This window comes from Onthophagus taurus, chromosome 7 (assembly GCF_036711975.1).
Source record: "Onthophagus taurus isolate NC chromosome 7, IU_Otau_3.0, whole genome shotgun sequence".
Classification (NCBI taxonomy): domain Eukaryota; kingdom Metazoa; phylum Arthropoda; class Insecta; order Coleoptera; family Scarabaeidae; genus Onthophagus; species Onthophagus taurus.
The window spans coordinates 37,436,434-37,450,296 of NC_091972.1; the positions used below are offsets into that span (position 1 = coordinate 37,436,434).

The 13,863-nt window shown below is 32.7% G+C and overlaps 1 protein-coding gene across 7 annotated transcripts in view; it reads right to left on the minus strand.

Annotated features, from left to right (window-relative positions):
- Positions 1 to 13,863, minus strand: part of LOC111415328 (transcription factor daughterless) — a 168,840-nt gene that overhangs the window by 98,244 nt on the left and 56,733 nt on the right. For 5 of the 7 annotated variants that reach the window (XM_071198004.1, XM_023046950.2, XM_071198001.1 and 2 more), the window contains exon 3: positions 12,649 to 12,870. The exons of the other annotated variants lie outside the window; for them this stretch is intronic. In XM_071198004.1, coding sequence (XP_071054105.1) covers positions 12,649 to 12,870 — 222 coding nt within the window. The remainder of the gene's footprint in view (positions 1 to 12,648; positions 12,871 to 13,863) is intronic. 7 annotated transcript variants of the gene reach the window in all.

The window sequence follows — 13,863 nt, forward strand, 5'->3', positions numbered from 1 at the left end:
ATCTGTAAACAATTACCTTGGTATTGAAATTATTAAAAAGTTTCTTAACACTAATTATAAATTTTCAACAATAAAAACCAGTAATAAACAAAAAACACTATTTTATAATATAAAATAACCGAAATAACAATGAAAAAAACAGAAATCGTATTACGGCTGGATCTGGTGACGTCACGATGAGGGCATCTAAGGGGGGGAATATTTTCGTTCATTGAAAAGGTTGAGTCTGGCCAACCTGGTACAGTACGCTTTACAAACCTTGGGTACGACAAAATAATCTCATAAAGGCCCTAAAAATCTTCAAAGGCATACTTTTACCACCTTAAATCCGCTAGTTTATCAGGACGATGGTAAAAGTGAGCCTAAGAGAAAAAAGGATAGACAAGAAAGATATCAGAGTAATAAATACCTTTCTTTAATCAGACGGCTAGAGAAAGAAGGATACGAAAATGTTATAAATATCTTAACTTTGAACGCATATATCTTAACCATTTATAAGTTTAGACCAAAAATTTTTACATGAATCGTCATCACTTTTACTCTAGTATTTGTGATTAAAGTTATACCACGACTTACAGAAACACCTGGGTCAAAAACATGCGGTCCCAGGCGTAAGTCTTACAGATTTCTCTGCGGTCCTTAATGTGTTAAGAGAATGTGTCAAAGAGAGTTACTGATATTGGTCATTACTTCCTTATCTTTTTTATAAAATGCATTTCTTCTTGCATTTAACAACAAACAATCAGTTATTTCGTCCTTTCTCCAGTTAAGTCGTCTCCTTAATTTTAGTTCTAATTGTAAGACATGTAAACACTCTTGAGAATTTAATTCTTCAAATGAAACAAAATTTAATACAAAATTTTGGTTCTGTTAGAAATCTGATTTGGTATTGCAATCTTCTTCTGCGTTTTTTTCAGTATTTTATATAGTGAACGGTCTTTCTATTTTATATTGATTATCGAGGGCTGTTGGACGATCGTTTTCTTTTATAGACTTGTTTTGGAAAAGATAAATCTCATGAAACAACATTTAATTTTATCGCGTTGATGGTCACTGCTATTTGGGAAGAATAATTAAAGATTACTTTAATATATGCAAATAAATAAATGTACTACGTGCTTTGTAAGTTATGTATAACTGAGTGTTATTTATATGTACACAAAAAAATTGTTGACACGTTGAGCTATTTGAAATGTGTAAATCAAGAATAAAAAAGGAACAAAATTGGAACTTTATAGTATTATGATACAACAGCGTTTAGACAAAGAGGTAATTAAGTAATAATGAATAGTCAGACATACTATATATAATATAGTGTAACGAAGACAGAAACACTTGATGTTTAAAATTATGTAATTAACACCTGTAAATAAAGCGTTGCCGTAATCTATAAACACCCATAACGACCATAATCTCGTGCAACTATACACAACTAAAGTCACAAATTTTAGAAAAGGTTTCTACCCTAATCCAGACAAAAAAAATAACGATACTGATAAAATATTAAGCTTTACAAGTTTTTTAGATTTTTTGTAACCTGATGAGAGTCTCTACTTTTAAAAACCAAACTTTGAGAATACCACTAAATTTGGCAAATTCTACAATGTAATGTGCTAACTCATTTTGTTAAAAGGTAGTAACTAGTAACATATCTATATTGTTACCACTGGATTCAGTGAAGTACTGATTGATTGTTTTATTGTGTCGGAAAGTCTCAAATATAACATTTTGAAATGTCTTTTCGATACATTTCTACCAGTTTCAAGATCACCTACAAGATCAACACCGATACGTCCGTTTACACCAACTTCTCCGTTATTTAGGTGTATAGCAATTTTATAGCACAGGACTCAAACATAAACTTTAAACATAATCACAGCTGTCTCTGATGTTCTGCCTTTCACTTTCACCGAGAAAATCCTCATCTACTAGAAATTGTCCTATCATATCTACCAAATACTCGTCACAACTTATTCTTAATAATCAGCCTTCTCCTTTCCTTCTCACTCATCATATCTTCCCCTTTCTGATTTTAACGCATTCAACACTCAGTAACTGTGTAGTCACCAACAACGAGAATATTTGTACTTCTTTTTGAACTGATGATTTTGAAGTTATCACCATTAGTGTAGTTGATTATATAGAGGTTTGCGTTGAGATGTCAAGGAAATGTATTAAAGGTAAATATAGTCATCACCAATATCTCGCATGATCAAATATAACCAGTTAAAGCTTATACTGATTTTAGCAAAGCTGAAATGAATTACAATTTGTTTTATTAAAATATTGTAGACAACAGATTGTAGGTAAGATTAGTATAAAATGTTTTTCATAGTTCTTTATCCAGTCATAAAGGTTACGGCAGTTTATGGTTCGTTCTTGAAATAGCTGTTATGACTGTGAAATGTGACCGTTATAGTGCCATCTTAACAGACTTTTTATTCATTACGATTGAAGATGATTTTTATTCGTCAATTATGATGTTAATTGGTCGTCTAGGAGATATGATTTTACTCTGATGGATTATTTGTGAAAAGCCGTTAAGAACAAATGTTATGTCAATACTCCAGAGACGTGTAAAGCTTTGACAGTCGCAACTGAAGTAGGTCTTGATGAAATAGAAACTCAAATCTGAAAAATGTACTGAAAAATTGAGTCGATAGCACTCAAAGTCATACCGCAAAATCATATTTATTATTATTTACCACCCTTAATCGGAAATCTTTATTTAAAAAATGTATTTTTTTATGTACGCTTAATATGAAGAACAATTTATATTTCTTAAATTCTGAAATGAATTTATCGTATGGCTATGCGAATTCAAGTCGTATAAGCAGTGTAATCATACACGTCATGCTTTGCGCCAACTTCTACTGCGAGAAAACACGTCGATAAAGCTGTCATTTAACCTTCATAAAACGATCGAATTTGTTACATTAAGTCCTATGATTTGTGTCGTCACAAATGATATTGCCAACTCTATACTTAAATTCTTATGAATCGGGAATGACATGAAACGTTTTAAATGTATGTATGTTTTAGATGCCCAAAACCACCGTATTTTTTTTTAAATGTCAACGTAATTATCACAAAATTTCTTTTCCGAATCGATAACATTAATAATCTACTTCAATTAGCAGATCTAATAATTTCCTAATAAATTGAAACAAATTCTCACATTGTTAATTTGCAAAAGAAACTCTTAACAGTAGTTTGTGTACTAAAATTAACTTGTATGATAATGTACCAAGCAACTCGGCCAGCTAAAGAGAAACCTGTTGGTTCGTAAAATCGATTAATGTATTTCTTGGTTTATTAAATAAGGGTGAGTGAATAACTTTTATAAGAAATAATTATAATTATTTTAGTTTGTTGTTAACTTAGATATCTTGTATATACTATACTTATAGATACACTAAATTTAAATGATATAAATTATATAATATTGTCTCCACCAATGATCAACGAATCACGTAAGTAAGTTTATAAACTTTTTTTATAACAATTATATAAGTTATTATAACTTTATAGAAGTAACATCAATGAATTCATGCAAGAAAAAATGATATTAATGATGGAGCTGGAATTGTAACAGATTAATCGAAATTTTTACACGAACCAAACAAGACAACGTTTTGTTCTTGATAACTATTTAACTAGTCTACCAATTTTTCTTCATGTCAAAGATAAAATGAATAAACGTAGTCTTACAACAATGTGTGGTAATAGAATTGCCGGTTGTCCTATTGAAAGTGACAATGTTTTATTTATAGAAACAAAGAAGGGGTCAATTTGATTACAAAATTGATAATGAAAAAGGACTAACCGTTGTTTCGAAGAGAAACTACAAAACATAAAAATAGTATGTTAAATTAAAGCGAATAGATATTGCTGTGCAATAGAAGTTAAATCAAGAATTTAATTGGGTTTGCTCTAAAACGCGAATTTGTCTGATTTTAGTCATACACCTCAATCTTAAAGGCAATTTAAACACATACGATTGCTCATTATCAGTGTAAATCAATTTCGTTGAAATATGGATTTCTTTAAATTTTCTTTCTTGATTTCGTCCTCTCCTGATCATCATATACATACGATACATATCACTGCAAGTTATTTGGAAGTCAATGCCTCATTCATTCTTATTTAGAAACTGTTAGTCGTTTTGGAAGCAATAAAAATTCCTCGTTGTTTGTAGACTCAACTTGATCCATAAAGTGACGTCATAATGAAAATGTACTAAACCTTCCTTTTTTATTTTAGTTTTTATCTATTCACCTTCCGTTCTTCACTAATGTATTCCTCTGGACATCTACAACCTCAGCAGACTCGCTTGACGTTATTAATTTGCCATTTAAAACGCAATTTTGATTAAATCTGACATTTAATAGCAAGTCTTAATTAAATCGGACATTCGAAGTGCGAAAATTAATCATTCGAACATTAATTTGAAGTTTTTATTTTAAAATTAGACGTTCGCTGTTATTAAATTGATATCCATTATGATATCTGACAATTGAAAACCGTTTTCAGTTCAATTTGACTTTCAAAACGTCAAAATTGATGTATATCCAGACAATTTGATATCAATAACCTCAGCTTTGATAATTACCATTATCAAATTGACGTTTGGGCATTCAATTTTGACATCAATAACTTTAACTTTGACAGTTGCCATTATTAATTGGACATTTTATAGGCAATTTTCATTAAATTTGCCATTTAACACCTACTTTTAGTAAAATTTGACATTTTACATGCTAAAATTGAAATGTCTAACATTAATTTGAAATTATCAATAAAACACAAATTCACAGATCAAAGCTGGTTTGAATGCAATTTGACAATAAAAACGTCAACATTTATGTTTCCATAATCAATTTGATATCCACCACTTCAATTTTGACGATCTACGCTATTAAATGAATTAAAAAAAAAAGTCAACTTTGACATAATTTGACGTTCAATACTTTTATTTCATACTTTGTTTTATTGAAATCTGACTGTTGACAGCCGGGTTAATGTCAATGTGCGTTCACATTGACATTAAAAACGTCAAAGTTGATATTTAGAGAGTCAATTTGATATCTACAATTTTAACTTTGACGCTTAACATTATTAATTAGACATTTAACATCAATTTTGAAGGTCTACACTATTAAACGGACATTTAACAAGCAACTTCGATAAAATTTGACATTCAGTTATTTATTTCATACTTTGTTGTCAGTTTTAGTGAAATCCGACAGTTGAAAGCCGGTTTGAACGCACTTTGAGATTAAAAACGTCAAAGTTGATGTTTAGAGAGTCAATTTGATATCTACAACCCCAACTTTTACACTTGCCATTATTAATTTGACATTTATCGAGCAATTTTGACTTAATTCAACATTCAATATTGACACATTGATGCCAATTTTAGCAAAATCTGACAGTTGAAAACAATTTGGATGAACTGTGAGATTTAAACGTGTAAGTTGCTGTTTAGATAGTCAATTTGATATCTACAATTTCAACTTTGACGCTTAACATTATTAATTAGACATTTAACAGGCAATTTTGACGTTCTACACTATTAAATGGACATTTAACAAGCAACTTCGATATAACTTGACATTCAGTACTTACTTTTATTTCATACTTTGTTGTCAATTTTAGTAAAATCTAACAGTTAAACGCCAGTTAGAACGCACTTTGACATTAAAAACGTCAAAGTTGATGTTTAGAGAGTCAATTTGATATCTACAACCCTAACTTTTACGCTTGCCATTATTAATTTGACATTTATCAAGCTATTTTGACTTAGTTCAACAATTCAATATTGACACATTGATGTCAATTTTACCGATATCTGACAGTTGAAAGCCGTTTTAAACGCACTTTGGTATTTAAAATGTTAAAGTTGATAACACAATCAGTGTGATATCTGCAACCCCAACTTTTACGCTTGCCATTATTAATTTGACATTTAACAGAAAATTTTTACTTAATTTGATATTCAATATTGACACATTGATGTCAATTTTATCGAAATCTGATAGCTAAAAGCCGATTTGAATGCATTTAGACATTAAAAACATCAAAGTTGATGGTTGGAGTCAATTTGAAATCAACTTTGACGCTTGCCAACATTAATTTGACATTTCCTAGCTGGTTTTAATCAAATTTGATATTCGAAACGTCAAAAGAGATTTAGAAGAAATCATTGATATACCAATTTAACATCTTGCAGGAGAATCTTTGAAAGATGTCATTGAATCTTTGAATATTTCCTTAATCATAAGATATGTTTCAATTTATTAAATAAAAATTATGAAATTGGAGGATCTTGGGTTTCTTAAATTATTTCAAAATTTCATTCTACCTATTCAGAATATAAGTTATATATATTTTTGCAACACAAACTTTTCATGGTTGTTCCCTGGGGAGTTGGACACATTGCATTGTGCATCTCCTCCGGTAATTTCTCATGGTATGAAAACGAACGACATAGATGATTAATTATTTCATTACGAGACACACGTACGAACGAATGCAAGGGCGGCAACAACTATACGTAGATTCTCAGAAAGTCGGAGTAAGGTGTTACCGGTTTCTTCACAGAAAATGGGGAGCAACATTGTAAATGCGCATAGTTAATTTTCCTTCCTCAAGATTCTCGACTAACAGAGAGATGTTCGCGACACGCGAAAGAAACGCCTTTATGCATAGTAATCAAGGGAGGAGTTTTACCGTTTCAATCTTAAAAATTATTCAATTGATATTTGAATTTTCAAAATTATAACTTTATTTTTCAGAAAATTATGTAAACGACATAAAACAAACAGTTTCAACATGTAGGTATGTTAAACTAGAGATGTAAATATCGGTTAGTTCGCATATTGAAATTCGAGGATGTCGAATAAAAGGGCGATAAAACTAGATTTTTATTTCGTATAGTTTATGTCAGTGCCGTAATAAAATTAACCTTTTAGAGACCGCCTACGGACCCGTTCTAACGCCGCCGTGGGTTCAGTAAACAAAATTACGAAACGCAAAAGTCGGAATGTGTAAATGAAACGGACCTCCACGCGTATAAATAATAATTATCAATCGCCTGTTTACCTTCGTGATTAAAAATCGAAACATTTTAACCAAACCTGTTTAATCGAGCGTATGCTACAGGTGTTTACCCGCCTTGAGATCTTGGGATTGATGCGAAAAATTTATCGGAACGCTTTGTGGAACGTTGGGGTAGGGGATTTAGTGGGCGAGCTGCGACGTGGTTCGTTAAAATGGTAAAAATTCGATTTCCAACGAATAATTACTGAAGCGCGACTTAAAAGGCGAGCTGAAAAATTTCAATGGAAAGCTAACGAAGTCCGATTTTGCGAGTTTCCATTGAGGCGAGCGTGGGATTCAAATACCATTAGATTCTGGGCGTGCTATATTGCTACACGCAATGCTACTCTCACCACAATTTAGTACTCTTTATGCATAGTGTATCTCATAAAATAATTTAAATTAAATCAGTGTCATAAACTTTGATTCTTTAAACCTGATTTCCGTTTTAATCATCATCAGGGTAACAATTTTAAAATTATTTAAATACAGTAAAACCTCGATATAACGGATTAATACGAGGAAGGGAGTGTCCGTTATAACCAAAAGTCTGTTATATGAAAAAATTTTAATTTGCACTTTAAACTGTTTGAATGAATAATTTTAATGCATACAAATTCGAAAAGCTATCCATATCGTTGCGTTCTTTATTAGTTAATCTAGATAGATAGATACAGCTAACACTAGACCTAGAACTAGATACATTTGGGTTTAGCCGTCTTAAGAGACGTGCTGGTAAACCAGAATGTTTCTAGTTCTCGATCCAGTGTTAGTTCAAGTTTTGCACTAGCACTATCACTAAAAACTAACACAAGACTTAGAACTAGAATCATTCGGGATTAGCCGTCTTGAGAGACGTGCGGCTAAACCCGAATGATTCTAGTTCTAGGTCTAATTTTAGTTCTAGTGACCGGGTAGGTAGCGCTAGTTAACATAAGATATCACTATGTTGCATATTTTTATTAAACTAGAATTAACACAAGACCTAGAACTAAAATCATTCATGTTTAGCCGTCTTGAGAGACATTTTGCATAAAAGCATCACTTATAAACTCTTCAATACTGTAATAGGTCCTCTCCAACAAAATATTTTTAATTTTAGTGACCGAAGTCTTAAAAGATAAGCCCGTTTAACCACTATACACAACATTGTAAAATTTTACCCCATAGTAGTTCTATGCGTTTTTAGATTTATGAAGTCGTATTGAAACATGCCGAACGTCATTGGTTTCGTATTTGTGAATATCATTATTCTTTTCATGACAATGATGCAATAACATGAATTTTAGGCACTCCAAAACATATAATGAGGAGTTAATATTTTTAAATTAATAAAAGAAAAGCGACAATCATCTCTGTAATTTAGTTTAGCAATAGTACGAATGGCTCTTGTTTGTAAACCAAAAATTCTTTTACTCATCGGGGCATGTCCCGGCGTAAGTATACCGTATAGCCAATATGAATAGCAATATGTAATAGCTAATATGACTTTGGCAAAGTGCAAAATAGGCGGTACGCCTCAACAGAAAGACAGTGCAATTTAAACGAGAAGCTAAAACTTCCCCATGGAAGTTCCATGTAAATCCAGGATCCACATGGACACAAAGAAATCTGATTCCCTTCTTCGAATTTAAAGACTCACCACTCTGTCCATGTGCAAAAGTCATTGATACTGTCTTGCAACTATTCAAAGTCAGGCGATTACTAGCAAACCAATGCTTTGCCGATATGAACATTAAATTTTGTGAGGTTGTGGCATCTGTTCCTGAGATGTGTCTAGTTAACAAGCTAGTATTGTCTGCCGATACTTCCAGGATTAGACACAGCAGAATTAAATAACACATTTTTTTCTGTATGTAAGATAAGATGACAGTAATTTACACGCTTCTGGAGCTACATTACATATGCGAATTAAAATTGACTGACAAACACAATCACGTCCAAAAAAACTAGCGTTAGTGCACTGAGAGGTCTCGAGAAGACTAATTGATTTTTTAGTAACGTTTCAAAGATATTTGATAATACAGGTAGTACACTAATTGGCCTATAGTTGGAGGCATCATTAATAGCGCCCTTTTTAAATAGCGGCAAAACATATGCCAAAACAGTCAGTAGTTTTTTTACGGTTTTTAATCATGATTGTATTGAGTCCAAAGATGTCAGCAGATTTGCTTGACCTGTGAGAAAGGATGAAATGTGAAATATTTGTATTTAGAGTAATCCACATGTTCAATTAACAATGATAAAAGACCCTTGCCACCACTTATGTTTTTTACTAATTCACCGGGAATATTTAAAAAGAAATTATTTAGCTGGTTTTAACGCAAACAGCTAACTCTTTTGGCAAAGTTGTCAGAAGTATTACTAGAATTAATTATTTTCTATATTGCTGCATGCTGTTTTTTATGATTTACAATAAACTTGTCAGTGGTATTTCTTTTATCTTGGCAGAGCACCTTATATGCAGAGCGATATTTATTCTGTTCAATTAGTGTGCGTTGATTTTTATTAAGCCTATATAATTCGCATAGAAAAGCAAGTGTATCTTTATGTTGCTTTAGTTGAGAATTAAACCACGTATTATTTAATGAATCTTGTTTATTAATAGCAATCGTTTTAGACGGAAAATCAGTCAGAGCCGCTCTTTCAAAATATTAAAGTGTTAATTTTAATGTTCGGATGAACATTCACATTATTAAAAAAACTAAGATCTGTCCACAAACGATATCAAAAAATATCTCCAACCCATCTGCCGTGGTTGGACAAAAAGTTTTATGTTGATTACCGATATTAATTTTAGGGGGTTTAAATTCAATTGAAACGGCTAAGTGATCCGAAAATAATGTATCTAGCGCGCCATAGGTGGCAGACTCAGTAAAATTAACAAACAAATTATCGACACATTTCTATAATCTAGTAAGTTCTAGAAATTCTGACCTCAAACCAAACCCACTGAGAATGATGTGAAGAATGAGAGAATGACTGAAATGTTTCTAGTTCTAAGTTTAGTGCTAGTTCTAGTTTTAGTTTAATGAAAAATTTATATCTACCGCTGAATAACAACTAAAACTAGAACAAACATTAGACCTAGAAACATTCGGGTTTAGCCGCACGTCTCTCAAGACGGCGAAACCCGAATGATTTTAGTTCTAGGTCTTCTGTTAGTTCTAGTAGATCTTGAACTAGGAACATTCAGGTTTAGCCGTCTTACGAGACGCACGATTAAACCCAAATGTTTCTAGTTCAAGATCTAGTGTTAGTTCTACTTTTAGTTCAATGAAAATATACTATAATCTAGCACTTAATAACAAGTAAAACTTGAACTAACACTAGAACTAGAAACATTCGAGTTTAGTCGTTTTAAGAGACTTCCGACTAAACCAGAATGTTTCTACATCTAGCTCTAGTGTTAGTTCTACTTTTAGCCCAACAAAAATATACAGCAATTCAGCTCTGAATAACAATTAAAACTACAACTATTGTCCCTCATTTATACATCGTATAGACAACTCGGAAAATACCCCGAGTTTATCTATGAACATGGAATAAAGCAACTTGGGGAATAACCCGAGTTAGATTCTATCTATGAGCGCAAACATTTACATTTAATCCTGGACAGCTATGCTTCGTCGAATCAACAACACATATTTAAACTTGTTGGAAAGGATTCTTGTTCTTGCTTGTTTTATGCTCCTTTTCCGTATAGCTCTAATCGTGCTCAAATTATTGCTGTATGTGGAAGTGCAGCTAATAACACATCTTGTAAGTATGATTTTAATTGTGCGTCGTCGAAACGACGTAGCATAGCTTTTGCGTAACTTTGAAATTTCCAAGATGCGCTATCTGATGTAATTGTGTTGTTGTTTCTTGGTTTTATGTTTGGTTTGCTGGAAAATATAATGTGTATCAAAGTAACATTATCAAGGAAATGAATGATGACGGAATTGTTCTTGTTGAAAGTCAGTTAGTTAACAGATACTCTTGAAATACCAATATTGGTCGGCCCAAGATGATGATGATTATACTAAACAAATACAAAATCCTAAAAAAAGATATCTGCACCATTTGTCCCTCCGCTAATCGACGAATGACGAAATCATTCTGTGCAAAATATTATAAAAGTCTGTGTGGTGAGTACAAAATAGACCTTTGTCCCTCTTGCATATACTGTAACTAGGTTCTCATGAGAATGTGTTTACTTTTAAGTTAATACATTACTTTACAAGATAAAAATATACGATATACTACCTTAAGTTGCTTTTTTTCTAACACTTTAGTTGTGTAAAACAATCCAAATGACTACAGCTATGTATGTTGATTTTTTGAAGTAAATATTATTAAAAAATGATCCATTTTTATTTGTCTTCGAGTTAAATAAACTAATGAATTAAATACAATCGATTTTCAAAGTTGTTGGTGCATAGGTCATCTGTATGACCTCTTTGAATAGTGCCGTTGTCTATTCGACGAAGCATAACCTTTTCGTATATAAAATAAGCATAACCTTCCAGGGTTTGACTTAAAAATATTTTATCCATTACATCGAGTTTTTAATGTAATTGAAATAACTCCATATTTATTATTTGATGTTTAACACTTTTAACTGCCAAAAGTTGAAATTACGTTTCCGATAATCGTTTTCGATTCAACTAAACTTTATCCTCAAATAACTCAAAGTCAGTTAGTCAATTAATGCTTGTTTGCAATGGGCCCGATATACCGAAATTACATAAAACCGGTAATTGGTCGTTTCGCAATGGGGGGCGCATGTGTCGCCGAACTATGTTATTCTCTTTCTCCCTCTCTCGTTGCGACATGCTCGTGGCAAGATTCAGCATGCCTTTCCGCCTCACGTTCGCCGGGATTCATCGAAGTGCGAAAGATAGTGCGATGAGTAACGTTTGGAATTGCGTCCTCCTCCGGCCGTAGACATACAACAATAAACAGAACGGCTTGGTGCTGTTCACAGCAATGGAGCTTTACTTTATATGGAACAACGTTTTTTAGACGCATTTGGGTTTTGGTGTAAACAGGGACATCCTTGTATTAAAAGTGACGACGAGTATGGTGTTGCGTCACATTTTCGAATGGCTTCGATGAAATGAGTTGAGCAACGTCGGGGTGACTTGGATGTGTTTTTCTAAGAGGCGAAAAATAATAAATATAGAGTAGCAGATTTTTTTTGTTTATAGATTTCTTGTATTTTTTGGAGAGGAGGATGTAATATATGTTAGGTCGGCATTCGCAAAATTGGACATCGTCGCGGGATAATTGGATTGTCAGTCATGGCAAATCACCCGGAGGATTTCGGTAAATGGGCCGACCGGAGCTCTCGTCCTTCTTCCCCGGTTGGAAGGACATTGCATTACCGCGTCTCTCCTTTCTTCCGACAATTTGTTTAACCGGACATCGGTGACCGGTCAATTTCTCCTTATTTATAAAACGAACCTTTTCGACCCTTGACTAAGGGGAGATAACCTTAATTTACGTAGATGTTTTTTCGTAATTTAGAAAAGTCCTTTTTTTTATTTTGTTATTGAGACTTACCCATTGCGGATTGTCTAAGGTGGCGCCCGTTTGTTGGGGTTCTTCTTTGGCTGGCCTCAGTCCTGGTGTCACTTTTGCTTTCGCGGGTGACAATCTACTTCCGGGTCGCGCGCTAAACGGGAAGTAAGGGCTATCGGCGGCAAACGGTTCACCTCCGGTTGCCTGTGTCGGACTGGCTCCCGGACCAGCATATCCCGGACCCGCGGGACTTAGAGCGTACGCCTGAAGTAAAAAAATAATATACAGAAAAAAGAAATTAAAAATGCATTTCTTTTAATTTCAGAAAAAAATGAAAATAATAATAAGCAAACTTTGCCAGGTTATATCAAGTTCGTATTTGAAACACTGTACTTTTTTTAACTCAACACCTAGAAGAAATAAATAAAAAACAAAAATAATACGTTCCATAAGATTAGATGCAGTTAAATAATGCATCCAAAAATATGTGTTCTTTCCGTTTGTTTTAAACTCCAACACCAGTTCAAAAACAAAGCGAATAACACTATATTCGTTATTTTACTTTATCTTGAAACTTGCGAAAGCGAGTTATTCATGTATTTACTTATTTCTTGGTGCGGGTGTCGAGTTAAAATAATAACAGTGAATATAGCGAATTGTATATTGTGAAATATAAAACTTCTTTTCTTCAAGAATAGAATATGTGTGAAGTTTTTTTACATCTCTACTTGTTCTTTTTGTAAGTTAGTGTCATATTTACATTAATATCATTCTATCACAGAAACTCTTTGTTACAGCTATTAGACTTTGAATAAAAGTAAAGCTAGTTCCTAAATACATAATATTCAAATAATACTTGTTGAATATTGCAAGCTTTATTTGTCACCGACATGTTGTAACAGATTTATGTCGTTGAAGGACGAAAATCAATATCAATACAATCAGATTCATTTACTTTTCATTTGAAACAATCCTGATGATGATGATACATCGAAACCGGTGGAGATGTTATGCTGACGTTGGGGAGAAGCACCAACTGAATTATTCGATACATTTCAATTAATTGATATACGGTTAAAGTTCACGATTCTAATTGATTTTTGAAGAAATCTGTCTAAATTAATGGAACGCTTAGGATTAATGTTCAAAAATGGATTAGGATGGATTTTTGATTGATTGCGACGATAACTCAGAGATAAACACTCGATTAACCTCAGATTAAGCGTTGATTAGTATTCGATTTTAATTTTAAATCAT